At 38.2% G+C, this 25,948-nt stretch overlaps 1 protein-coding gene across 2 annotated transcripts in view; it reads left to right on the forward strand.

Annotated features, from left to right (window-relative positions):
• Positions 1-25,948, forward strand: part of ARHGAP10 (Rho GTPase activating protein 10) — a 147,312-nt gene that overhangs the window by 96,609 nt on the left and 24,755 nt on the right. For both annotated transcript variants that reach the window (XM_064651746.1, XM_064651747.1), the window contains one exon: positions 11,093-11,243. In XM_064651746.1, coding sequence (XP_064507816.1) covers positions 11,093-11,243 — 151 coding nt within the window. The remainder of the gene's footprint in view (positions 1-11,092; positions 11,244-25,948) is intronic.

The raw sequence follows: 25,948 nt of genomic DNA on the forward strand, positions 1-25,948 counted from the left end.
CTAGATCATGCAGCCTGATGTGTTGATTAAATGGCATTAGAATTGCACAATGATTAAGACTAGGAAGGGAATAGAAGAGCATCAGGGAGATAATTGTTTATCTTTTTCTTGTCAATTATGGAAAAGTCTCCTTCAGGCAGAGTATTTCTCAGTGTCCAGTCAGAAGGTGAGCTGTAGAAGCAGATGAAAGAAGGAAAAAAACTAGACCCAAGTTGAGACAATATTTTCCCAGGACCCTCAGAACCACCTGTGGAAGCGAGGCCAGTCTGGATGAAAACTAGACCTGTGAGCTGTCATACAGCTATAGGGGAAGGCCAGCCAGATATGCCATGTAAAGCAGGAGCACGTTCAGGTTTCATTATTCCATAGTTTTGCCTGGAGTTTTCATGTTTTGTGCTGACTGGGCTGTGTGTACCAGCACTCTTGTTTCCCTTTGCTTTGCAGGTCTTTAAGGTCAGTGTCCTTTCCTACTGGGCTGTCTTGTCCCCTGCTGCCTGACCATGTCTGTCTGGTCTCCTTTAATTTTTATGTCCTGTATCTTTCCCTTCACTAAAAAAGCCTCAAGAAATTCCTGTTTGTGTCTCATCCTTGTGTTCGTTTTGCTTTGAGGTAACAGGCTCAGCTGTGCTTGTGCAATGCTTGGGACAATCTTGGCCTTTAGGTAATCCTCTAATTAATTAGTCAACTTGCCCCCCCCTAAAGAGGTTCTGATTTCTCTGCCTCCCCAACATGAGTTTCAAGGGTTTAAATTAATTTTTCTTCTCAAGGATTTTGCAGTTTGGAAATCTGGGACATATCTGCTCTTCTGATCCTTTCTCTGATTCACAGTGAGGAAGAAGGGTGGTCCACTCCACAGCAGCATGAAGAGCATGCACATGTTCATTTTGCTGTTTGTTATAATGTTTTGGCACCCTGTTAGAATGAATGTCACTATTCAAAGGGCTTATTTATTTGTCATGTAAAGATGTCTCAGTGGTAATGTGAGCCATTTTGGTTTCTCAATTCCCTGAACATTATTTTAAGAAGGAAAAAAACCGCATCAGGATAAAAAAAGTCCAAGAAATGAAAGAAGATGAGGGAGGAGGTTGGAATAAAAATCTCAGTGGGACTGGAATATTTAAACCAGCATATGGGGGAGGAAAGAATAGTGAGTACAAATAGCAAGATTACAAAAACAGAAAGAAGATGAAAATTACAGTGAAAGAAAATTAGAAGAAAAAATGAGGGGCTAGACAGAGGTCCCTTCTGCAGACTGAGAGGCCAGAGTCTGATGAAAGGGAATAAGTTTGGTAAAAGATACCTTTTTCTAGAATTCAAACAACCTGTGGGCAAAATGTTCTCAAAGACATTCATTCTGAAAAACTCAGTAGTTCCTATATTTAAGGCTGATACACTTTTCTCTATTAATCTTTTTATAAAGGGGAAATATTTATGTACTTTAGACAAAATATGTCTTTCTTTTAGCTTTGATTTGCTCAAAACAGTTTTATGTTGAATTTTTTAAAGGAAAAATAAATGTTTTAATTTTTCTTACTTTGGACACGTGTATGATTTTTTTTTTTAAACTAAAGGGAAGAGACCTTAAGCCAACATCAACTTCATGTAGCAATCCCTGAAAAATCTTTAGTCTTAAAATGTATTACAGGGCATAATACATGCACTATTGGTGAAAGAGAAGAAATGGAAGCAGGTGTAGTCAGTTGTTTGTTTTAGAGTATGAAGCAGCACAGTCAGGTGTCTCCACATGGCAGTCAAGCAGTTCTGCTGCAGGTGAATGCTTTAGGGGAGAGTGGCCCTGCAATCATGTAAACTTAAGGCTATTTTTTGGCAACACAGCAGATCTTTTGAAGGTACACTAAAGGGACACGAGAAGTACTGAAGAGGGCTTGTTTCAGCTTTCCTGTTGCTTTGCCTTTGACTGCAAAGGAGGACCAGGAAGCAATGTGGTGTAATTGTGGTGGTTTGCTGTGGTGCAGCAATTTGAAACCTCCCCAAGCTGAATGTTTCTCAAGTCAACAAGCGTTTGACTTGGAGGGGGGGAAAAATTACATTAAAGTATCTCCATTAGGGCAGAGTTTGTGAAAAGACACGTGAGCTTCAGTTCAGGAAGTTATTCAGCATGTGCTAGACTTCAAGCATGTAACTAATCACAAGTGTCATTGGAACTATGCCTGAACTTAATTCTAATTACATGCCTTAATGATTGGCTGAATCTGAAGCAGAAAGGGCAACAGGCACAAGAAAGAAATTCTGGTAGGAGTCAGAGCAGCTCTTTCATTCCACTGTAGTGTGTGCAAGCTCTTTAAACCCTTTCTCTGCCCTGTGGATTGGAGAAAGCCCTTCCATGTGACACACACACACACACACACACGTGGTCTGGTAAACTGACTGCATTTTTTTGTTTTGTTTTGTTTAAAAGACTGCAGTTTTCTAAGTCTTAATATAGTTTATGCATAGTAAGGAGAGTGTATATCAAATCTCTACTCACGTTTGTGGCTGCAGTTGATGACATTAGAAGGAGTCTGGATCAATACCTGGATTGGTATGCTGTTAGACTGGTCCAACAGAAACAAAACATGTATTGTGAGAAACCATATTAGATTAATAAATAAAATAAAATAAAAAAAAGTCATGTTCTCAGGGATAGAATAGGTCTGCTGAGGTGCTGTACTACAAATAATACACAGATTTCTGATTTCTCGATTTCCCTTATTTCCGATTAATTTGGGGACACTTCCCTCAACTTCATGTGAAATTTCCAAGTGATACAGATCTCATCTTCCACTGCCCACAAGCAGTGTTCTCAAGTAAGTAAACAGAAAGGATGATAAGGGAGTGGAATTCAGTATTAGTTGACTAATATTTGCTTCAGTCTTGATGGAGAAGGCAGCAAGGGAGAAGTCCTTATGAAAACTGCTGAAATGGGTGCTCTTAAATAAAATTTTGTTAGTCAAAGAAAATATTCTATAAAATGTTGCAAGGGGCATGGAGAGGAGAAAGTTGTTGTGCTTCTGAAGAGTTTAAAAAGTAAATTCTTATGCAGAAACTGTTATGTAAGAACTATACCACATCACAGTTTTCAATGGCAAGTGAAGTTTTGAATTTACAAACCTATTTTTATTTATAGTGGCCAAACTGACCTGAATGTCATCGTGTATGATCATTGGTAATGGATAATAGTACAAAACGTGCTCATGTATATGCATGTACTCTTTAGAATTCTTGTAGGCTGTTGCCTTACCAGAAAGGTTAGTGTATTTCAAACCATTAAAAAGGTTTTTGTATAAACAGTATGTAGCAGTCAGCTGATAATATTTTACTTCTGATATTTATGTGTGCATGCCACTTAGACTAATAAAGCATCAGTACTTCATTTAGACATACAATAGAATAAGTATGTTCTTTTGCCTCCAAAGACCATGTAGTCATAATGTAAGATAAAAAATATGTATTTTAACAAGAACAAAGAGCAGAAAATAATCTACAAAGCAATAATGGGCAAATCCATGTAATGGCAGCAAGGAAATCTGTGAAAAAAAGAAGGTGCTAGTGAGGCTATGTGGTTGGCTACAGTTGGAACAGTGTCATTTGCAAAGATCTAGAAGATCTTGTCATTTCATTCTGATGCTTTGCTCAATGACAAGGGGTCAGATGTAGGTTTTTATTCTCAGTATATCATTATTTATACTTCTGTTTATAAAATTTGTAAAGAACTAGGTGTGGCATATATATTTAGTTGTGTTTGTGGGGGGGGGGGCACACTGTATATATGTTTATATATTTATATTTCTTACAAATGAAGGGGAGATCATGTTTACCTATGCTGTGTTTGGCCATGGTTGCTGCTTTTGCTGGGTCCTGACTTAGGTTTCCAAGTGCCATCTTTTATCTTCTCAGGACTTCTCACACTCTTTGTAAGAGAAGATACTGCAAACATTCTTCTTCTGTGTTATTTTCTATTTAGGGATATGTTATGTTTTAGAAAGCTCGGTAATGAGATTGAGTATTCAGTCTTTTAATTTTTAGGCATTTTTCTGTTGTTTTAAGTAGTTCCTGTAACTCAGCAAGATACACATAGCTATTATGTGTAATAAGAAAAAGACAACCTTTTTAGAATACTCTCCTTGGTGTGAGTTAGAGTAGGTGAGCACAGAAGAGAAGGTGAATCTGGTGTTCCTGCTGGTGCAGTGGGCAAATGAGTAAGTATTCCAAGCCTGGTAATATGGTTAACTCTCTCATTTCCCTCGATGAATAAAATGGCTTGGTTGGCAGCAGTAAATGGGCTGCCATCAGGAGTGTTCTTCTCATGAATTGTTAAAAGGTGGAGGGAGATGTGATACGGGGGGAGCTGCAGTCTTTGTATCAGGAGTGCTACTTTTAGAAAGGCTGAGTCAACAAACTCATAATTCGAAAGTGATCAAAGGACGCACGTTTTTGACCTTGGTGTGTTTTTTCCTTCCAGCCTTTCACAGCTGTCCTCCAGACTGTAATGTCATGTTTTGCAGGCTGTTTAGTTTCTTCATTAAATCTCAAATGTGAACTACACGGTTCAAGGTAGCCAGGGAAAATGAGTGGATATTAGAGTCTATGGGTACATCAGGTTTGTCTGAAAATTCCCTCAGTTCTTTTGTCACTCTTGTAGTTTGCAGATTGTCCAGATCTGTAGTTTTTGTATAAGAAGAGCAGATAGGAGATACTCCACTCTCAGTAGGAGATTGAGACTCCCAGTGTCCAGAAATCCCTATAAACAATATTTCATTTAGTTAGGGGTAGTCAGGCTGTTAGGCAGATGGTCTCAGCAAATGATATCTTTGTAATGAAGAAAAGGCTGTCTTGGTTGGATGTAAGTTTTGTTTATTGAGCTCTGTGGTCTGGCTCACAGCCAAGGATGTTTCCTGTTTCTAGTGTTGACTTCTACCTGGTTACTTTCCAGGCTGCCTCCCCTGTTGCACTGTAATCCAACAGTGTGTGCCAGGCAACATCAAGAGCATTATTGATGCTTTCTTGTTGGTGGCCCTCTAGAGACTTGGCTTCAGGGAGCTTTCACTCTAGATCTGATTCTGTACTCCCCCCTACCCAATATAGGGATTGTGAATATTGTGCAAAGTTTTTTTGTGGTTTGTAGTGGAATTCAAGCCTCAAAATCCAAAGCCTCAGAAAATCTGCGTCCTCTGCAATCTCATATAGGCCAGTGCTCAGCAAGTCATATTTTACAGTGTATAGGTGCTGAAGTGCAAAAGTCAGGATAACTACTTTGAGGCAGGCACACCTGTATTAGGGTGGACACACCTTGGAGGGAGGTAAGTCGTTTAAGAATTCTAATTACATTTTTGATAATTTTTATTGAAGATTTTGTAAAGATTTTTAAAATATTGAATTAATTTTTAGAAATAATCAACTTCATCGTATTTTTCATGCTGAACACAGATTTTATTTAGATGTCAAGAATTTCTGGGACGTGTCTTTTTTATTTATTGAATCGTGTTTGAGAACCAGAAAAAAAAAAAGATCATGTCGACTAAAACCGGGAATGCAACAGGTTGATCTAATATTGTCCATAGTAAAGTAAAAATGTAGAACAGTAAGAAACCACAGTAACAAAGGATTATTTTTTTAGAGATTTCAGTACTCTAGAAGTTTTATAAAATGGTTAGAACTGGTGCAGAAATCAGTTTTGAAATAAAAATTTTGTCCTAGCTCTCTAGAAGTTGATATTTTGTAATTTCTAATATTATTAAACTTTTAATACTTCCCATTAGCTTATGTAATCCATTCAAATAGGGAATAAAAGCCCTAGAACTGTTCTCTTATTGAATTTAGTTTTTATTGTTAAAAAATGGATTACAATCAGTGTACAATTAGTGGTTAGTGGTAATAATTAGTGGCCGAGCTACTGCAATGTATTTTACAATGCTTAGTTTCACCTTGAAATTCCTGAAATGCCTATATCAACAGTAAAATCATAATTTGACATAAAATACATTTTTGCTTTATGTTTGCAGAAAGTGAAAAAAAGACTGGTACAACCACTGTCTTCATTATCTTACGGGGAAAAAAGCTTAGAAAATTTATCAGAGTAAGAGCACACTGTGAACCAGGAAGACAGTTGACCTCTTTTTCTGAGCATTTTTGTCTCTAGTATAGATATCTGGTTTTTGGTTTTGTACAGATTGCTGGGTTTAACCTGAATTGGGTTTGCGTTATGTTGAAAAGAAGCTAAGTCAAGGAAAGACCATGGTGATAAGTTTCTCTTGCTCTATCCTATTAGTTAACTTATAAAATATTCTTTGATCAGCATATATTATAGCCAGTTGTCATGGAAATGCAAGGAGTACCTAGCCATAAAGCGTATAAGGGCAGAGCAGTATATGTGGCCTAGGTGAAAGGTGTCTTTTAATGTTCAATAAACATTAGTTGAAGTGTCTTGTGTGTTTCTTTTGCTTACCAGTGGCAAATCAAGTCTGTATTGAAGGGAAGTTACCAAAATAAACACGTGAACGGATGTTATTTTTGTCATGAGAAATACAGTCCTCTAAAACATATGATTGTAGTAGTGGAGGCTAAACCACTAGCCAAATTTCAAAGAATTTAGAATGACCTTGCACATTCTTGCCTCCTTTGCATTAGACAGTGACTTCTGGTAGTCTGATTTGTGTTTGTATCTTCAAAGGAAATAGATTCATGTCCTGTATGGCAGGTGTTATGGGAGTCATAGGATTTTTGTCTTGCAATAAAATCATGGTACAACTTTAAGCTGTTAATGATTTTTTTATAAGTTTATCTTCATTAGCTCTATTACTAAACCTCCATTTTTTTCTCCCCTCTTTTTCATCCCACTCTGTCCTTGCTGTTTGCCTCCCACTGATTTTTAGAGGAAATTTTAATTACCCCAGTGAAACAAAGCAGACAGAGATGACCTGATGTCTGGGTCTTTTCCTAAAGTGATTCCTGGCAAACATACTGAAAATCATTAATTAGTTCTGCTTGAGACCAGAAAGAACAGATCAGTATTCTCTTGTAGCAGCAGAATCTAATCTACATTTCCGTGTACAACTATACATCTAGTCATAAACTTGTGGAATAGGCCAAGTTAAATCCTCCCAGCCATGGGTTTTTTGAATATCTAAAATCAGCTCTAGTAAGAGCTCAGGATCTAGAGTCCAACGCTGTTGTTGCAGATTAAGGGGAATCTGGCAAAATTCCTTGGGCTGCTGCCATGCGGATCTGCTGGTAGAATACAGTACGATAATATGTTGAATTTGGCTCATTACTCTCAAGAAATGCTGCCACAGACTTTGTGGGATACATATTTAGGAATTGGAATGGTTATATGTAGGGATGGTCTTGGGCTCACTGCTCTAGACAGAGCTGGTATTAGCGCTGTATATCCAAGATGGTTTGTGGTTTGTTTAGTCCCCATATGCATTTTATACTACTGAATAGAGAGAAATAGGTCAAACTTACCTGTGTTTTAAATTGCTCCACAAAAGCTTAATCTTTTTTGTTGTAACTTTTACGCTGCAGGTTTGGACACTAATCCACCGCTTCAGTCAGTGTGCACTTTGAGATTCTGCTTTCATGTAAGGTTAGACCTAAAGAACCACTTATAATAGTGGACTAACTGGGACTGACTAACTCATCCAACTAACTGTTGGATTAGTTGCTTGATTAAAATTTTGAGTGCTACATGCACTCAAAATATTACACTTATCTTCTGAGTTTGCCCCTAGTTAGGTTGATAGCAGGATGCCAGTGCTTTTAAGAACTAAATTGTAGAGAACTGATAGTCTATAAATCTAATGCAGTTTGGCCACAGTCTCAAAAACTGTAACACTGGATGTGACTGTGAAATCTTTTAAACTTTGAGGTTGGTTTAGTATATTTTTATTGTTTCTTGAGTGACGTAATGCAATGAGTGGACTTTGTTCTTGGCTTTATAACAGGCATTAATCTGAGCTTTGGTAATTTCTGCAGTCCAGATGAATGATAGTGGTGGATCTGATTTTAAGAGAGGGTTTTTTTTTTTTTTGAGTAGCAAAAAGATCATCTGTTAAATAGCACATTGCAATCCTGTTCTTCCATGGGAGGGTTTCACTCCCATTGGATATGTGTGATTGCCTCGCCATGCATCTGCAGTGCAAGCAGGTTCTCTGAAAGTTGGTCATCTGTGGTCCCATGCTTTTGTGCTAGTCAGTCAACACACAACAATGTTGGTACTGTTTCAGGTGCTTGTATTGTGTGTGTATGATTTTGAATTCAGTCTTCTGTGCATAAACAGTGGGCTTCTGACAGCAGGTATCTTTTATTAGCTGTGAAATGTTTATATTTCAGTGACATTTAAATAATTAATAAGGCTAAAAGCAAATTTTAATAAAACAAAAAAACTTTTCTCCCCACTGCTGAAATAAAGCAGGTCTCTATCCCCCCATTCCCAGGCAGACCTTACAATGAGTCTGTCAATGCAGCAGACAAATATCCAAGGAATGATGAAAAGTGCTTGCCTATTTAAATGAAAATGAAGCAAGAAAGAGAAGCTGAATGCTGTATGTGCACTTCTTAAGGCAGAGGCTGATATTCTGCTTGCTTTTCAGATGCTCACCTTTGCAAAACTGGTACCTGCTGAGGCTTTGGCCTGCAACAGAAAGAGATTTCTGCTACTGAAAAAAATAGGCCTAGTTATGGCTGGGCTGGACTGGATTTTCCTACTAAAAAGACAAAATGAAAATACCAAAGTATGGATGAACACAGCTATGCACTACTTGAAAGAGCAAAAAGTCTTTTTGTCTTCTGCTTTTCTGACTCTTAGTTTCTTATGCTAATACTTTTGGAGGAGTATATTGCATTATTTGCGAGAGACAAGTAAAAAGCACTGAAGAACTTCACTGCAACCTGTGCAAGTCACCTAAGTTCACACAAGAAAGCTCATCTCTTATAAAGTACTCCTGGGGAATACTTGTTCTTCTCACCATCATTAATTTCAGCAGAGATCTGTGGATAAGGCTGTGCAAATAAACACAGCTGCGGAATGTGACATAGTAAACAACATGCTGAAACCTCTTGGCAGAGAGTTTTTTGCCAGAGAGCCCAAATGCAACACTTAGTCCGTGGAAAAGATGGCATTTAAAGTTTTGGTACTTTTGAATTTTTCAGAAGCAAATATTTATCCCTAGAACTGCTCAATCTAGCCTTGTTTTTACACATAAGGGGGCAGTGTGGTACTGTTAGCCAAGTGCCATGTAGGTGCACATTAGATTTCGTTATTATATATTGCATCATGTTTTAAGAAATGGCTTTAGAACTCTGAGCACAATTAGAGCTTTGTCACTGCCTGAGAGTGCTGCTGTGTCTGTCCTGGGGAGAACCAGGTTGGACTGTTTCCTTTCTTCTTTGTAAACATTTTGTTTTTAGAGAGTTCCTTGCGCTATTTTGGCGCGCTCTCGTAATCCCTTGTTCGCAGACATGTGAAGGAAGGAGAGACAGTTTTCTTAATGCTGGTATGGGCAACTTCAGATGACATCATTTTACCTCCCGCACAGCAACATTCACTTATTGGGAAGGAAGGTAGTATTTTCACTGGTGGTTTTCTTTGCACACTGTATAGAGGCTTCTGGCCCGCTGCTGCCCAGTTTTGGGAATATGCTAACTTTTCCACAGTTTTCATAGAAAGTGGGATTTCTTGATTACTTTGTACCTGCCAGAACAAGAATGATGATTAAGTAGCTGTAAGTCAGCATATATGTGGGTTCTTGGGTCATCTTATTCCTTCACATTGATATTCAGGGTTAACAAGCCCAGGATATGATGATATTTAGAGTTTCTAGTACTTTTAACATGATGTCTTGAGTGCTTTAGTACAGGATGCTTATGGCACTTTTTTCTCACCTGTACAGAGCCTGGCTGGCTTTTAGCTTCATACTGCACCTGACATGTGCTGTGATAATCTAAAAATGTGTTATCTGTGTTGTCTCTTTGTGCTTTCCACATGAATTTCTAGTTCATGAAAAGCTTCTCCTTCAAAGATTCATTGCAACTCTCCTCTTTGTCATATATCCTTATAGTAAATATTATAATGTAAAGTTGCAAGAACATCATATAATATTTCATTATACCTTGCTATATTACCGTGTTGTGAGGTGCCATACAGACACAGGGCTTTTCTTATACAGCTTCTGTTTGTGTTTTTCTTAATCTACTGCTTTGTCTTTGGTGAAATACATATTAAGTTGGTTTGTTCACGTGGGTCTGCCATGATCGCTTGTAAAAGGCTGCTGTTAAATTGTACATAAGCATACTGATGGTTTTCTACAAGTAAATCAGCATCATTAGACTGTATGTGTCAGTTAAAGTAAAGGTGCTATCAGGTACAGCAAATCTGCATTGCTGCTTAATTCATTCAGAGAGAAATGTCATGGTATTTTGTGTGGAGTGGTGATGTACTAAGGGTCGTGGCTCAAAAGATAAAATGATGACAAGAAATGCAATCCTTTTTATATGCATCTTTGTGGATGTCAGCATTTAATATAAATTTGTCTCAATATGCAATAGTTAACTGAATAAATTCTCACATGTTTTGTTACTATGGTATTTCTCACTGCAAACCCCTGCCCACAAAATTTTCCCCTTGCTCTCTTAGAGAGTATGGTGTTTTCCTTAATTAAAATGGCTGATAAAATGATATCACAAGTTTTGAAAATTAAAATTGATATTCTGGCAAAATCATAAGTTTTAGCTAAAGCTATGAAGCTTTCTGGTTACTGGTTCCTAAAGTTAGTATCCTTCTTTTTCTCCTTCCCCTCCATCCTGGCTGGTAAATGTGGCTGCAAATATTTTGTCTTTGAATTAACTGACTGGCAGCTTGGTTAATGTGTAGACAGTGCTCTTGGTTATTTTATTTATCTACTTATTTATTTATTTTAAAAGCACTCATTAAAAACCCACGGCATACTCCCAAACTTGAAGGAATGGATTTTTTGGCTCCTGTCTGCTTTGAATGAAATCCAAAACAAATGTTGTTTGATAATGGTTTACAGTTGCATTACACAGGTTGCTCTTCATGATAAATAATTAACACCCTTTGTGTTCTTGATTGCAGATTTTCAAAACCCTGCCTGATACCACTTTCCCTGAGCCAATCTCTATGTCAGTATCTCCTCCAAATGCCCCACCAAGGCAGTCGAGAAGACAAGGACAACGTATTAAGAGGCCTCTGGCTGTTTACAATCTCTGCCTTGAGTTGGATGATGGTAAGATGTTAGTAATAATTTCAGTCCTTGCATCAGATGGGCTGCGTATCCTATCTACAGAAGGTGTTTTCATTTCATGTTTCAATTTGTATACATGTGTGCGTGCACATGCATGCTTGCTTAATTGCTTTGGAACATGCAAAGAAGCAAGGAGAGCTCCAGAGAAAGGAGAGCAGGGAGTGCTGTCCTGTGACATATGTTTAAAAGTAGGACGAACTGTCTTAAATATGCTCTTCTCCTCTGAAAAAGAAGCAGCTCTTGTTTCTTTGGGGAAATCTCTTTGACCTCTACTGAAGATTACGCAGCCATAAGATAAATGGAGAGAGAACTAAAATTAAAGCAAATCTTTTATGAGAAGAGCTAATGCACTTTACAGTTAAATTCATCTGGATTAAAGGCTCAGGTCACCACTGCACTGGAGAATACCACTACTTCACTTGAATCTTTAATACCTTGCTGTAACTAGCAGTAAATACTTGTCAACTCGCCTTACTGTTGAGAAGCAACGGGGAAAAAAAAAAACAACAACAGTCTTGCTTTTGTATGGAGTCTGCAGTAGCAACATACAGTGAGGCAAAGGGTGTATAACATCTTATGTATTCTGACTGTTGGCCAGAAACATAATGATTTTCCTGAAATATCATTGCTTGGGGGTACGTACAGTACTGAGGAGGCAAGTCGGGGCTCATTTTGTGTTACAGATTTTCTCCACCCTATTCCCTTTCTCTCTCCTAATGTTTTTAGTGAATTTCTTTTCCCATGAAGAACCATGGGATCAGGGTACAAAGTCCAGTAACAGCACGTGGAAATAAACAGGAAGGTTTTGAACTCCTGCTGCAGTATGAGATTCACTGGTGAACTGTCATTAAATTGGTGGTCAACAGTTTTGGATTTTGTAAGGAAAGAGCACAAATACTTACAACAGATGTTAAGTGCAAGTTTTAGAAATAAACTCAGGACTGTTTATAGTCTCAAAGCCAGTTTTACAAGGAGTCAGCAAGAAATTCAGCATTCCTGCCATTGGATTTAATTCACCAGAGAGATACATAATCTCTGTGCCTTTCTTGCATGAAATATGAAACTAAATGCCTTGACTAGAAGATGTTTAAGGTGTAGCTACTTAAAAAGCTTAAGCTGTGTTAATTTGAATAATATGCTACCAAAAGCTAAGAAAGCTGTTGAGCTATATCTACAATAATAAATTTATCCTCATTTGAAAAACAAAACAAAATTGAAGCCATTCACAGAGCTGTTCACATTTAAATTTGAATGTGAATCCCAGCAGACTGCAAGAAGTACCACAACTACTCCAATTCCGTGCTGCAAGGTGTGCACTGAGGACCTCTCAACACAGCTGTGACAGAAACACAGTGGGCAGAAAGTATTTGATGGATTAATTTATTTTAAGAGGCAAAAATACAGTGTTACTGTTGAAAATGGTTATAAAAGTTCAATTTCTCCTAAATTCAGTCCATATTCTTGTCCAATTTGGGCACCCTGACAAAGAGAAGAACTGGGATTGTTAAAGGCTGTAATAGTTATATATCATACAGAACTTTGGTACTTGTCTGGGAATTCTAGTGGAGTGAATTGCAAAATAACCCAGTATGTCATTTTACGTGGTAGAACTGTGATGAAGGCTGAATTGCTACAGGTAAAATTTCAGTGGGATCTGATGATAATATTTCCCCTTCTAACTATGGAAAAAATGTCCTCTGTAGTCGCTGAAGCTGCTGCTGAAGGTACCAATGTTCTCAGTCTGTTGTTGCTAGAAACTGGCTGTTGGTAGGTCCTGACTGCAGGCTGATGCTCATTTGACTTGTGTTTAGGCAGATAGTTGTGTCAGTGAGGTGGGGAGCAGTTAGGACAGAGGCTGTTTGGCACCTGTGCCATGTGCATGCTGTGTGCAGTACCCTGAGCCCAGCTGTGTCATTGCACGGGCTGAAGAACTACCCCAGTGGATCCAGGGGCTGTAAATCATCCAGGCTCATGAATTATCTAGTCACTGAGGAGAGCTCAGTGCCTCCAAATACGCTTCGTGGCCTTCAGTTACTTTGTTCTTTGGAGAGGGGGGGAAGGAATAAAAGTGAGCCTGGGCTTCATTCCATATTTACCTAGTTTCTTGGCTAACAAATGCATGTTTTATAACTGCTCTTTGGAAGATTTTTATCCTGTGTGTGTTTTTAACAGGAAATTAAACATTAAACCCCTTCCCTCCCCCCCCCTCTTTATTCACAATGGCATGAGTTAAGCACCAGGCACAAGTCAGTGTTTTGTATTTCCTGGATATGGCAAAATTATCATAGTCTTGTTTTAAACAAGCAGCTGATACATATTTATGCATAAATATATTTGTAGACAAATGTATCTCTAAAGTTATTGTAATTATATATAAATATTCTCTATGCCTTGAAACTAGAAGTATGTTGGAGACAAAAATCTCTCTGTGCTGGAAAACTTCTTGAGTGTGTTTCTTTTAGGATTGTTATGCAAACCAGGAAATTGTTAGAAAAGCGGAAACAAGTCTTTAGCTATCAGCTGCTCCAGGGAGTTAACAGGCTTCAGAATCCACTGCTTGAATTGGAAATGCAGGGTTCGGGCCAGGTTTCTTTTTAAAAGCACGTTTGCAGTCGAGAAGCTTCTTGACTGCACACAAAACGTATGCAGCAACCACCCAGAAAGAGCTGTAAGTGACATAAATATTGATAGATACAATAACTGAAGAACACACACTATGTTTGATAAAAATCTTTATTTTGCCTTCTAGTAATTAGCTGTACTGAATTCTGATAACACATAGATTTTCCTTCCTTGTACATGGAAATGAGATGATTAAACCTATTTGCAAACAATTCAAGTGTTATATTTACTACCAAAAGGGTCTTCATTTCCTGAAAGACCAAGTCACAGACGATACTGTCTGTTTTTCTTTCAACTTCTTTCCTCTGTGGTAAGCCAGTTACTAAATTTTCACCCTGAAGTTTTTCGACATCCCAGTGTCTCAAGTAGAACTAGACCTAATGGGGAATTCTGAGCTGCTTTCATACATGGCCTAAATCCAAAGTTCTTGTTTCAGAAAATTGCAGATTTGTCTGAGATTTACATTAGGATCATTTCCAGAGCTTTCTAGTCTTCTAAAATGGAGACATGGGATTTGGTTTTTGGTTTCGTTGTTGGGATTTTTTTTTGTTTGGTTTGTTTTTTCTTTTTTCTTCTATTTTTGGAAATTGCTTTTTTCTTTCCCCCTCCCCCCCATTATCTGAATGAATTTTAGGTGAATTAAGTAGCAATGCAGAAACTCCCATGGCTTACAGTCTCAGCTGTATACAAATGACTTTTCATTCTCTCTCTGTCTCTCTATGCAGAGAGGGAAGGACTAGTAGCTTGAACAGGGAGATGTTTATCATGTTCTTCTAAAAATGTCATTGAGTCTTCATTTTCCATTTGGACAATCAATATATATCAGAAGAGAGCTCTGTTTATACTTCTTCTAGAGGGCAATGCAGAATTTTAGTTTCGTTCCCTTACAATTTTATTTAAAATTTGTATACCTTTCTCATCTTGTAGCAAAATAAACAGGTTTGGGTTTTTGGGGGGGAGTTGTTTTGTTTTTGTTTTTCTGTTTTGGTTTTTCTGTTTGGTTGTTTCATGCAATTTTTTTCAGTGCCAGAGACTTAGAGATTATTAAACTATTTTGCAGGGCTACTAGAACAACATGGGGAGAAAAGTCCTGTGTAAGGTAGGGAGAATAATGCAGTCCATCCAAGATGAAGAGAGAATCAGCACAGGTTGCATAAATCACACCTGGAGTCAAAAAATGGGTCTTGTGTAGCAATTTGTCCAACTAGAGAACTACTTGTTTTCAAAACAAACCAAAATATACTTTTTAAGCCACAGTGCTTGCTGATGCCTTATTCTATTTGAACACACTTTAGGAGTCAAAGTTTCTCATTGGCACATACATGGACACAGCACAACAGCATCATAGGGGGGCTGCATTGTTCTGTTTTTAAGGCATTTATGTCTAATCCCCCCACTCTGGAACTCGTATGAGGTGTTTTGTGATAGCTTTTTGTTGCTGCTTTAAACTAAATACTGTATTTATAGCGATTTAGAAAGCAGATATTTGCAAGAATTCTAAAAGAAATAAGAATTAGAACTGCTACTTAACCCTTTAAAACTTTGTGCTAACTTATATTACCCTTGAAGTATTTAGGGTAGCATAAGTATGAATGGAATTTAATGTTGAATAGGAGTAGCTGGTTTTGATTTTTTTGTGGGAATTGGAGTGAGACAGCGTCCTAATTTGGGGGATAAATTAATTTGCATGAATTCAATTGAATTACTTCATCAAAGTAAAACATGATACACGTAATGGCTACATAGCTTCCATGCAATAGTCCCTCTCCCTTCTCCTCCCATTGCTTCCTGCCCCAAACACATAAGTAAAAAAATCATAAACTTCATTTGGAATTACTGAACATAAACCTGGGATGTTAGAGAAAGCCTTGGATTTATAAGGAGACTGGTCTTCTGGGCTGGAACAGCCCAGAGCTGCAAGGTTGCAGGTGTGAAACCTGGCCTTGAACTCTTTCTATTTCTGAATCTGCTGCTTGGAAGTGTTTCTGTAACCTGGCACATAGTAGGGGAAATGGAAAGAAAAGCAGCTACATAGGCATATCAAAAAGCCATAAGGGCTTGCAACACTTGCTTACAAAGCTATTGTTAACAGCTGAGCAGAACACAAGCTACGCTGTCACAAAATAAGTGCAGCAATGTTAGTCATGAGGGGGAGATCAGGCAGGATGACTGCTGTTTGCCATGTAGAATCTAAGACAGTTTGTATTTCGTCTTGCTGCAAGAATAGTTCCTATGATTCTATGTGATCTATCACAGCTTTTTCCACCTGATGGCTCCGAGTAGGATGAGTGCTATACAAATTTAAAAGTGCTTTTGAGCTACTGTCAGTAAAGGTGAAGCTTTTTCTTATGTAATAGTGGGTATGTATAGAGGGCCTACTTTCCTATCAGATAATCAACTTCTGCTTGGAAAGTTTTGGTACAAGGTACTTATTTTCTTGGAGATTTGAAATAATCTGGGTCCATACTTTGTATACGCAATATACATTGTCTGGCCATTGTTATCCCTGTGAGTAGTCTACTTGCTGCAGCCTACTTGCTGCACAGTTATCAAAAAGCAAATTTAAGTGTCATGATGTAGTAAACATCTAAATTTTACATCTTTTAGAATGAGGTGTGTCAGATCTTCATGGTTGGTGTGAGAATTGCTTTAGTATCATTGCCAGTGCTTGTCTGCTTTCAGTGTATGAAATCCAGAGGCTGTAGAAATGTTCAAAGTAAACACATCCACATGTTCACACACATGCATAGAACAGGAGTCAGAGGGGCAGGGAAAGGGAACTTAAATAGGCTTTAAACTAAAATCTGAATTAAAAGAAAGAGTAAGGAGTTCAGGAGAAAGGGTCAGTCTTTCCTTGAGGCCAGACATTATTAAAAACCTCTGATCTCCTGTAATAATCCTTCATCTCTTTAATTCTCTACCTTCTGCACACAGACATGCAGGGGCACATAATACTGTAAGAAGGCCAATTTGGCATGCTAAAAGCCATTAATCCCAGGCATGGAAGTCACTGATGTATCTTTGCTGTGTGCCAGCTGTGCCCTGGCCAACCTCTGTTGGTTAAGGAAAATTCTCTCACCCAGCAGCACACAAGAGTATAAGTAAAAAGAAAGACTTGTAGCTGTTCAGCTCTCCAGTCCCTTTCCTATGGATGAGAGTGTGCATTTCACTGAATTAGGTGTTTCCTCATGTGGGGCACTCTTGCTCCCCTTCACTGGTGACAAGAATAGCAGAGAAGATCTTGCAGGAGAGAGCTGAGGAACTTCCTGGAAGGCTGATATGCAACTTAGAGAATATTCCTCTTCCTGTTTTGTTCCCCTCCATCAGTGTTTTTCATTCTGTCAGAAAAAGACGTATTCGTGTTCTACCATTAGCTTCTGGAAGTCTCTGTCTTATTTGCTGTTCTTTCTCTCTCTTATTTTCTGTTTTCTTCTTTTGAAACTTGCACTCAGTGCAAGGTGAATCACATTACTACCACTTCTTTCCTTCCCACTGTTCTTGTGAGTTGCTGAACCAAGAGGGAGATTGAAGGTGTACTTAGGGGATATCACAAGAAGTAACAGTAGTGGGACTGGCTTGGCTAGGATTGCAGTCTCATCTAAGACTACATGACTGGGGCCAAGCAAATTAGCCTCAGAGACCTCATGGATGGTGGTAGAAGAATCCAGGTATGGAAGACAATATTGACTTAACTACATTGGAGTAGCAAAGTCTATCTTCCTAATTACTGCATTTTAAACTACCAGTGGGGAAATTAGGAGGTTCCTCAACAAACATGTCACCTGGGTGTTCAGTTGAAAGAGCTGACAAAATTTCCTTAAGGGCTTATTATTAGCGTGTTTCCAGTTGTTGTTTTGTTGTTTTGTTCTTTTTTTATTATTATTTTTTAGTAAGCCATAGGCATCCTGCTTCCTTCATTCCTCTGTTGAAGTCACTGTTATGGCAAAAGGAGAGAGGTGAACAAAATGAGGAAGGAGGCGCAACCAGGTGTCAGCAGCATATTGGAAATGTTTCAGAGTGGCTTTCTTATAAGAGACCCATAACCAATGTGGTAGCAGTTAATCTTTGTCATTATCCAAGTACCTCTGTGGGTTGTGGAATGATTGGTAAGAAATGTCTTCTTTTAATAAACCATAGGAAGTAATTGCCAGTGAAGCAATCTAAATACAAGAGAAGAGGAGAAAACAGCATGACATTATCTCTGTTTGACAGCTCAGGGAAAGAGTTTTTGAACATCTTACCTTTTGGGGGTGGAAGGACCCTTACAGACACATTTTCCAGGTGATTGGTGGCTGAATTGCCAGCAAAACAGACAAGGAAACACGGAAGAATATTTTCATGGACTTGGGAGTTTTTGATGTCATTTAAGAGGTGCTGCTGAATTAGGGAACTCTTAGCCCTGGTGATTGTACCCCTTTTTGATCTGCTCTGGTTTTTCACAGTTCTTATTCTCATTGATTAGACTAGAGCTGTTTTGTTGGTGTGTTCCAATACCGGGCTGGACCGTAGGTTAATGTTGTCTGGACTGGTGGAAACCCAAAACACTCAGTGCTACCAAAAAAAATATGAAAGCAGTGGGACAGTCTGTTTATCTTGCTGTGTGTCAGAGTTTTCAGGAAGTGGCTTCAGTTCATCATTGCATTTTTCAGCCATGAAATTTTGTGGCATCTGGCCAGCCTGGTAAGGCTGGAGGTCATATGTGGTTTCCTGCCAAGCAAGCTCTGGTAAAAAAATGAGTAATCTTTGAGTTTTGATACTGCTCTTGTTATCATTGTGTAACACAAATCAAAAGAGGAACCCCTCTGCATGCTTGTATCTGATTTCTGTTGCATTTCAAAATTTAATTATGTGATATAATTTAGCACCCCAACATCGTATCAGTGGTTCTGTCTTGAAGTGGTTTTTCCACAACTTGAGGAATAAATTGGCATTTTTTACCCATTTTAGTTTTAGCTTGCTCAGCAAAAAGCTATGTATCTTTGGGATTCTATTGATGTAAAATAATCCAAGCAGTATTCCTCCTGAATTTTGAGAGATGACCTGCAGTAAGGGAGGTATTTTTTGAAATAATTGCTTAATTTTTGCAAGTTAATTGCTTAATAATACAAGGTAAGTGTATATCTAGAAAGATGCTTGTTTGAAATTGAACTTTGCATCTTAGAAATAAACAAAAAAATTGTGAAAAAGAAGGAGGGCAGGGCAGGGGCATGGTCCTGAAACCCTGCTTACCCCTAAGTAGCTTGCAGATGAGCACATTTCTTTCCCTTTCCGAACCCCAGCTCAAACATCCACCTTTCTGGATACAATTCTTGAGTTGCGTCAGTCAGTCTTGAGGCAAATTCTGTCTAGTGCAGCTTCCTTCTTTTTCTGACGTATTTGAATCATTATGGAGTTGGGAAAAACAATCTTTCTCCAGGAAAGCTCCTCCGTGCCCAAGATACACATGCTGGTACATGCGCAAATCTGAGAAATATATCAAAGTTGGTCTTTATCTAGGAAAAACTGTAGTCAACTCTAATAATTGTGGCAATTATTTTGTCTGAGAGAAAAAAATAGCTGGCGTAGAGATCTGATTCTTACTGTGTGTGTGTTCTTCAAGGCAGCACGAATCTGATGGGTATGTGGGCTGTCTGCTGTCCGTTTGCTCCACGAAAGCTGCGCTGGCTCCGGGCTGTATGAGGCTATGATGTCTAGATTTATGTAAGAACTGACTGCCTACTGAGGCAGTGCTGCAGTGCAAAGGATTTGCTACACACTGAGGGTAGTAATGGGTACCTTTTGATAATGAAATGCAGTGATACAAATCTATTTTTCTGAGCGTTTACAAGAATCTACCCTCCAAAATACCCAGTATTCAGGAGCAGTGAAGAAGTAACTCTTGTTTAGTTCTAGCATTATCTATGATTATTTTTTTAACCAAAGAATAGGTCACTATTAGCTTTCAATCAGGCTTTCACCTTGATTTGGAAATGTGTTTAAATAGCACAATTTATGTGGTCTGAAGGTGAGTAACAAACAATTGACCAGTTTCGGTGGTGTGTTAAACAAAAGTACACAGTTTATTAATTTACTCAGGAACAGATAACTTGGCTTCATTAATTCAGAAAACTTTAAAAATTTGGAGGAGTAGAAGAATGTCTGAGTTTATCTGGTGTTTGGTGTGATTACCACAGGGTGAATTGTACTGTAAGTGGTGAACAAAGGGTGCAGCCCTGCATCTAGAAAAGGCTATTTTTGATTGCAGGGTCCTCTAATCACACTGACTGTCACAGAAAGCTTTCTCTAATGGAGTTACTTCTAGCTTTCCAGGAATGGCTGAATCCTTTCCAGAGTGGTACGTTGTTTCCTGGGATCATTTCAAGATTTATTAACTGTGTGAGGCAACTTAACTTTTGATATGTTTTTCGTGCCTGTTTTCTATGAATGCTGAAGCTCTAGCACACGGAACTAAGTTCTTGCTTGGTAGATGATATTAATATATGAGATTCCTATTAAAAGAAAACATAGTATATACCCACAAATTAACATAAAAGCAAAGCTTCTTTCTACTTGGTTAAACTTCTCTATTATTGTGGGAAGTTAGCTATTTGTGGTGAACGAATGTTTGTTATCACAGAGCTGGATGCAGCTGTGATGCTGATGGGGGAGGATGGGTGGCTGCACAGCAGTGCAGCTGCTGCTTCCCCATCTCATGATGCAGAAAATGTCAAGCTCGAAGGTAGTAATGGGGATTTTGCAGCATCTTTAATCTACTCTCCTCAGGAACTCTCTCCATCATCCCTTGTTTGACTGTGTCAAAGTGGAATTAGACATAGGTTTTTATCCTCTTATTTTACCACGATTTGTGTATGCAATGACCACTTAAAACCTGTATGACAGTTCTGTTCTGCCTATTCTACGTATCTCAACAGAAACAGTCATAAGTGTTTCTCATTTACTCCAGAAACAGTCATTTTCATAAACTGTTTTAATTCTCTGGTTACCCTCAAACTATAGGTGTTAGTTGTAGTGTTGACATTAAAGATTAGTCTTGCTTTTAACATTAAAGCATGTAATTAATTAGTTTACTTAAGCTGAAGTTGGAAGGCAACTCTGTCACCTAAGCAAGTAACTAAAAGTGTTAGCTCTCTGCTTTTTGTCACTCTTATTACAAATGTTTTTTCTTATTTAGGATTCTCGGAGTAAAGTAAGGATCTGATTATTGACACTGCCAAAGTATTTCAGGTTTTTTTTTTTTTCAACTTTGGATGCCAACAAAAAATATTCTTAGACTAGCCAGATGGAAAAAGGAGAAAAAAAGGCGATGGGGAGGCATGTCATGTTCAGTTAGGTAAAAGCTGAGTTCATATTTCTGGTATGGAGGATCTGAGAGCCTTTATTATCTGAGGCTCATCCAGACAAAAGGGAGAAGGAACTGAGGGTTACACAGAGAAAAGCTGGATGAGGTAGGTCTTAGTCTATACAGCTACTCACTTACTTTGTGGGGATTTGTTATTATGAGAAAGGGTGTCAAAAGGCAGGGAGGTGGGGAGGGAGGAAAGAGATTTGGGTTAAAAACTGAATGGTAAGTAGTACCAGCTAGACACACCAGTAAATTATTAGGATCAGCCTAAGCTATCTAATTTTCTAGATAGGGCTGGTCTGAACCACGAACAGCCATAAAGGCAAAGCACAGGTATCTGTTGCAGAGGCACAGTGAAAGCTCAAAGGCTTGGATGAGTGTTGTGATTAGATCAGTGAAACAAGAAGATGATTTACATGACAGTTTAAAAGGATCGGAGCAGTCAAAAAATTTAAATAGTATGCAAAAGGTGGTGAGAATATGAAACAAGTTTTAACTCTCTTGAGAGTAGAATTGGATCTTACACCTATTTGCGTAGGATGGGGAGATGAATTGTAGAAGCAGCTTGATGGCAACCCTAGAAAGATGGCCAAGCTGAAAGCACTCAGAGCCTTTCCACAATTATGAAGAAGAAAAGGTGAAGAGCTGATGGCTGGAGTGTTGACAAAAACTTGTGAGATGTGATACAGATTTGCTGCTTTTACACTGAGAACCCTCATGTCCTTCATCTGTTCTGGCACCCAAAGATGAGTGTAACAGGGGAGAAAAAAGATTTGCCATTTTTAGAAGGAGAAAATGAAGGCCCCAAGAACACCAAACTGTATGCTCAAAGAATAATATAAATGAGCTTTAAAGGAAATCACATCTTGCCTGTTTTATAATGTAAGAGGTCATTAGAATTCAAGTGGTTAGAAAAGAATAGGAAGTTTCTGGAGCTCCTCTTCGAAAGGACCTGTCAGTCCAATGTGGCATTCAGCCTTTTCATAGAAGTGGGAAACCTGACAATGCTGCTCACTGGAGAACAATGTTGGAGGTAAAGAGGAGTCAGAGGAGAGAAACATTAAAAAAATATTAGACTATCAATATTAAGAGTCCCTGAATTCTGAGGTATGATGAAACCCATAAAGCTGTTTCAATTCCAGCAACGTCCTTAACGCACGCTTTAACAAACAAAGCATGTAAAAACTTAAAAGGATTTTTAATCTCCAGCAGTTTAGGACCTTTACTGGCTCTACAAAGCAAAACACAGGAAGAGGCAGGGGGATAAAAAGAAGAAATAGCTAGCAGTCACTGTATCTTACAGGTTTTGAAGAAGCGTTTGAAGGAACTTAGTCATGATAATTGATGTGGGATTTAGGATCAGCAGCATCAAACAGAAATGTTCACAGGTAGGCCTTTTGTTAGGTGAATACTTTGAATAATGCAAAGCCACCTAACTTGTCCTAAAAAAGCTTTCTGGTCAAGGGGTTGCATAGCTTGGCACTGTTAATTTTGAAAACATCTTGTAGCTTGCTGAAGAAGTGGGAAGAAACTGGAGGAATGCTAATGGAGTAGCAATATTTAGAAAGGTAAATACAAATCCTTGATGATATATTTACACATGGGACAAAGGAGGAATTGCAAAAAATGACAAAGGCAGTCAAGGAGGAGTTGTGTTCATGTGCTAAGACGCACCCATACAAATAAAATAAATGTGGTTGTATTGAGAAATAAATTTACGGATTTTAGAGGGAAGATGTAGCCCATAGCTACAGAACGGGTCACTACATCCTAAGAAATGGTGACTCTAAGTCTGTTGCTCATGGTGGGCAATCAGCTCATCATATTATTCATTTAAAGCATTGGCAAAAAAAAGTGCCAGCCTTGGAAGTACAAACAGGGGATTGATGAATAGAAGTAAGTGGTGGAGCTTAACACTTAATGTGGTTCTCGTGAGACCACAATAAAAAGTCATAGAATCATATCTGATGTATGCTCTTCAGAAAAAATACTGGTTTATAGAACAGTTTTATAGAACAGATGCATGATTCCAAAGCTGCAAAATCCCTTACAGTAAGAGATTAAGTGTTAAACTTAAAAAGGAGATCGTTTAAATACCTTCACACAACACAAAAACTGGATATGAGAGATAATATAATAATTAGTAAGGCATATTAAATGGATCATGCCTGAAAATAAAGCCTAACAAAGTGAAGGTAATTGTTGGCAAGTGTATTAATTAGCAGCCAATTGATTCTCCATTCCTTTTACCATCTACTGAACTCTGCAGACAATGACTGTTTGGAAGATGCAGTTTGGCCCAACATGAGATGAGCATTAATCAAAAGCAGGTTATTAAGCTTAATAAAGAGATAATGAGACACAGTTCTATGGCCTCTGCCATGTACAGGTGTCACTGTAATTTCTGAAGTTAGCAGAACTTTTGGCACCAACAAAAAGGATGAAATCTTTGTAGTGTTGAAATCGTAGCAATGACCCCGTATTTCCAAGACTTAGGTTTTGAGCATATATTGTTTTTAATAATGAAAATGTGCTAGATGGTCATTAGTCATCTGTTTTTCAGTTATACACAATTGCCTCTTCCTCAATAAAAATACTGTTTTGCTTTACAAAAGGAGATAATTGAAGAAATCAGAATGTGAAGTGTCTTTGTACACGTTTTTAGAGGGTGTTTAGAATTTAGCAGGCATTTTCCTGTTTAAATACTTGATTTGTTTTTAGTGTTGTAAACCCAATCTTAGTCTTGAGAGTGCAATGCAGTACTGACTGTGAGAAAACACTGACTCAGGAAGGAAGAAGTAAAATTTGAGGAAAGATTTAACACACAGTTTAATTTATGATAATGTCAGATGTAATTGCCTGTGTACTGCAGTCTCCAATGTTGACTCTGCTGTGCGTGACTGAAGCGTTTAATATTTTTTTTACTTTTTCTATGTGTTCTGAGAAACAATTCAATGGAAAATCCTCTGCTTTCTGTAGGGAGGTGCGGTGAGTTGGTCATATTCATAATATTAATAAACAGATTAATACAGATTTCTACTGTGTTTTAGTGATGCTAAGTGAATGATTGTGGTAAATGTGGCCTTCTGGTAGTGTATGTAGTTTGATATTCTTGGTTGTCTTAATAGTACTGCTTTGAAAATAAACTATGATGGATTAAAAGGACTTAAGTCTAGTTTTAAGGAATTTATGAAGTAAGGTTGCAGTATCACTGTCTAATCTCTTAGATGTTTATCATCGTGACACATACACCTGCAAACGAGATGTAATTAATTAGTTTTTACCTGACACTCCTGCAATTCTCATGTCACGTCATGTAGATGTGAGCGGCAGCGTCGTGTCCTGGGTGCAGTGGGGAGGTGTGAGCTGAGCAGGATTGGGCCACGGTGAGAGTGACTCACTTTCCCAGGTTAACATTCTCCTCCTCAGAGCTTATCACACTTTGTTACTATGGGCTAATTTAGATCCTTAAATTAGCAGCTGCTTAAAGAGAAATTTCCAGATGATGACTTTTATCATTTCACTGTTTTTAGTTGTATGTCATTTTACTCTCTAGGGAAGTTGTTCTCTGAGAGCTGTTGGGAGGGGGTGAGCTTGAGATGGCTGGGGAAGCAGGCAAGTGCTTTACTAATTTTCTGCTTTTGAAGCAGGAGGAATTGAGCTGGTTGAGGCAGTAATAAAGTTGTGAGAAGAATTTTTATCCAGTGAGAGGGTGCCTTTTCATTGTCCATATCTTTTTATTGTTGCACTTTTAATTAATTAAAAAAAAATAAATTAAAGAAATCAATGCAACAGTACTGCTTACCTCAATGGGGTAGAATTAAGCTCAATTTTTCATTGAGCAGATGCTTATTTGTTTAGAATTGGAAAGTAACCTTGTACAGGACTTCATCTTGTATATTACTGTACACAGGAGATACAGGTTGTCAAGCAAGCATGATACTTTAACAGCTTGTGATCATGTTATTGTGATGTGTTAGGACTTGGTTGTTCATTTTTTTCTCCCAAGGCTGTTGTCCCTAAGAGACCAGAACTCTTTTACAAAGTCTGTGGGGTCAATGATATCTAATCCACTCTAGACTTTTGTGATGATGTTATTTGGCAGGCCTGTGGGCCGTGGTCAGGGGTGCTAATGGGAACAGGATGGACAGAAGAAAGGATGCAGGGAACCCTGTAAAGGGTGTCTGGAAATGACCTCTATTACAGTTAAATATTAGTATTTTGAGAACAACCAGAGGCCCCATTTGAGACTGCTGGCTTATCTGTCCTGGGTACTTTATTGTTTATGAACATCCTCATTTTGTACACCTCTTTTAGAATTTATAAGATGTTTAAATGAAAGTTTGGAAGGGAAAAGCTATGTGGGTGAAGGTTAGTTTTTCAGTGCAGAAGGTGCTGTTTGGCTAGATGTGTCAGCATGGTTTGCAGTGAGTGCTGTGACACACTGGTAACTTTATCTTACTGTCCTTGGGATAGGATTGGTGTTCCTTTAATGTCTTCTCAATCAATCATATCTGAATGATGATATTCTAAGAGTAGCTTGTGAAAATGAGTAGTAGATCAAAATATGATGAGTTCCCTTAAAAGTAACACCATTAAAAAGGTTTAACATTCTTGGGTATTGTGTGTTTGTTAGAAATCTCCTGCTTATTCTGACCTTTCTAAATGTCAGTGTTTGGTAAGATTGTGCTTGCGGTACTTGAGAGCAATCCTCAAATGGGTA

This window comes from Pseudopipra pipra, chromosome 4 (genome assembly GCF_036250125.1).
Source record: "Pseudopipra pipra isolate bDixPip1 chromosome 4, bDixPip1.hap1, whole genome shotgun sequence".
In the NCBI taxonomy this organism is placed as follows: domain Eukaryota; kingdom Metazoa; phylum Chordata; class Aves; order Passeriformes; family Pipridae; genus Pseudopipra; species Pseudopipra pipra.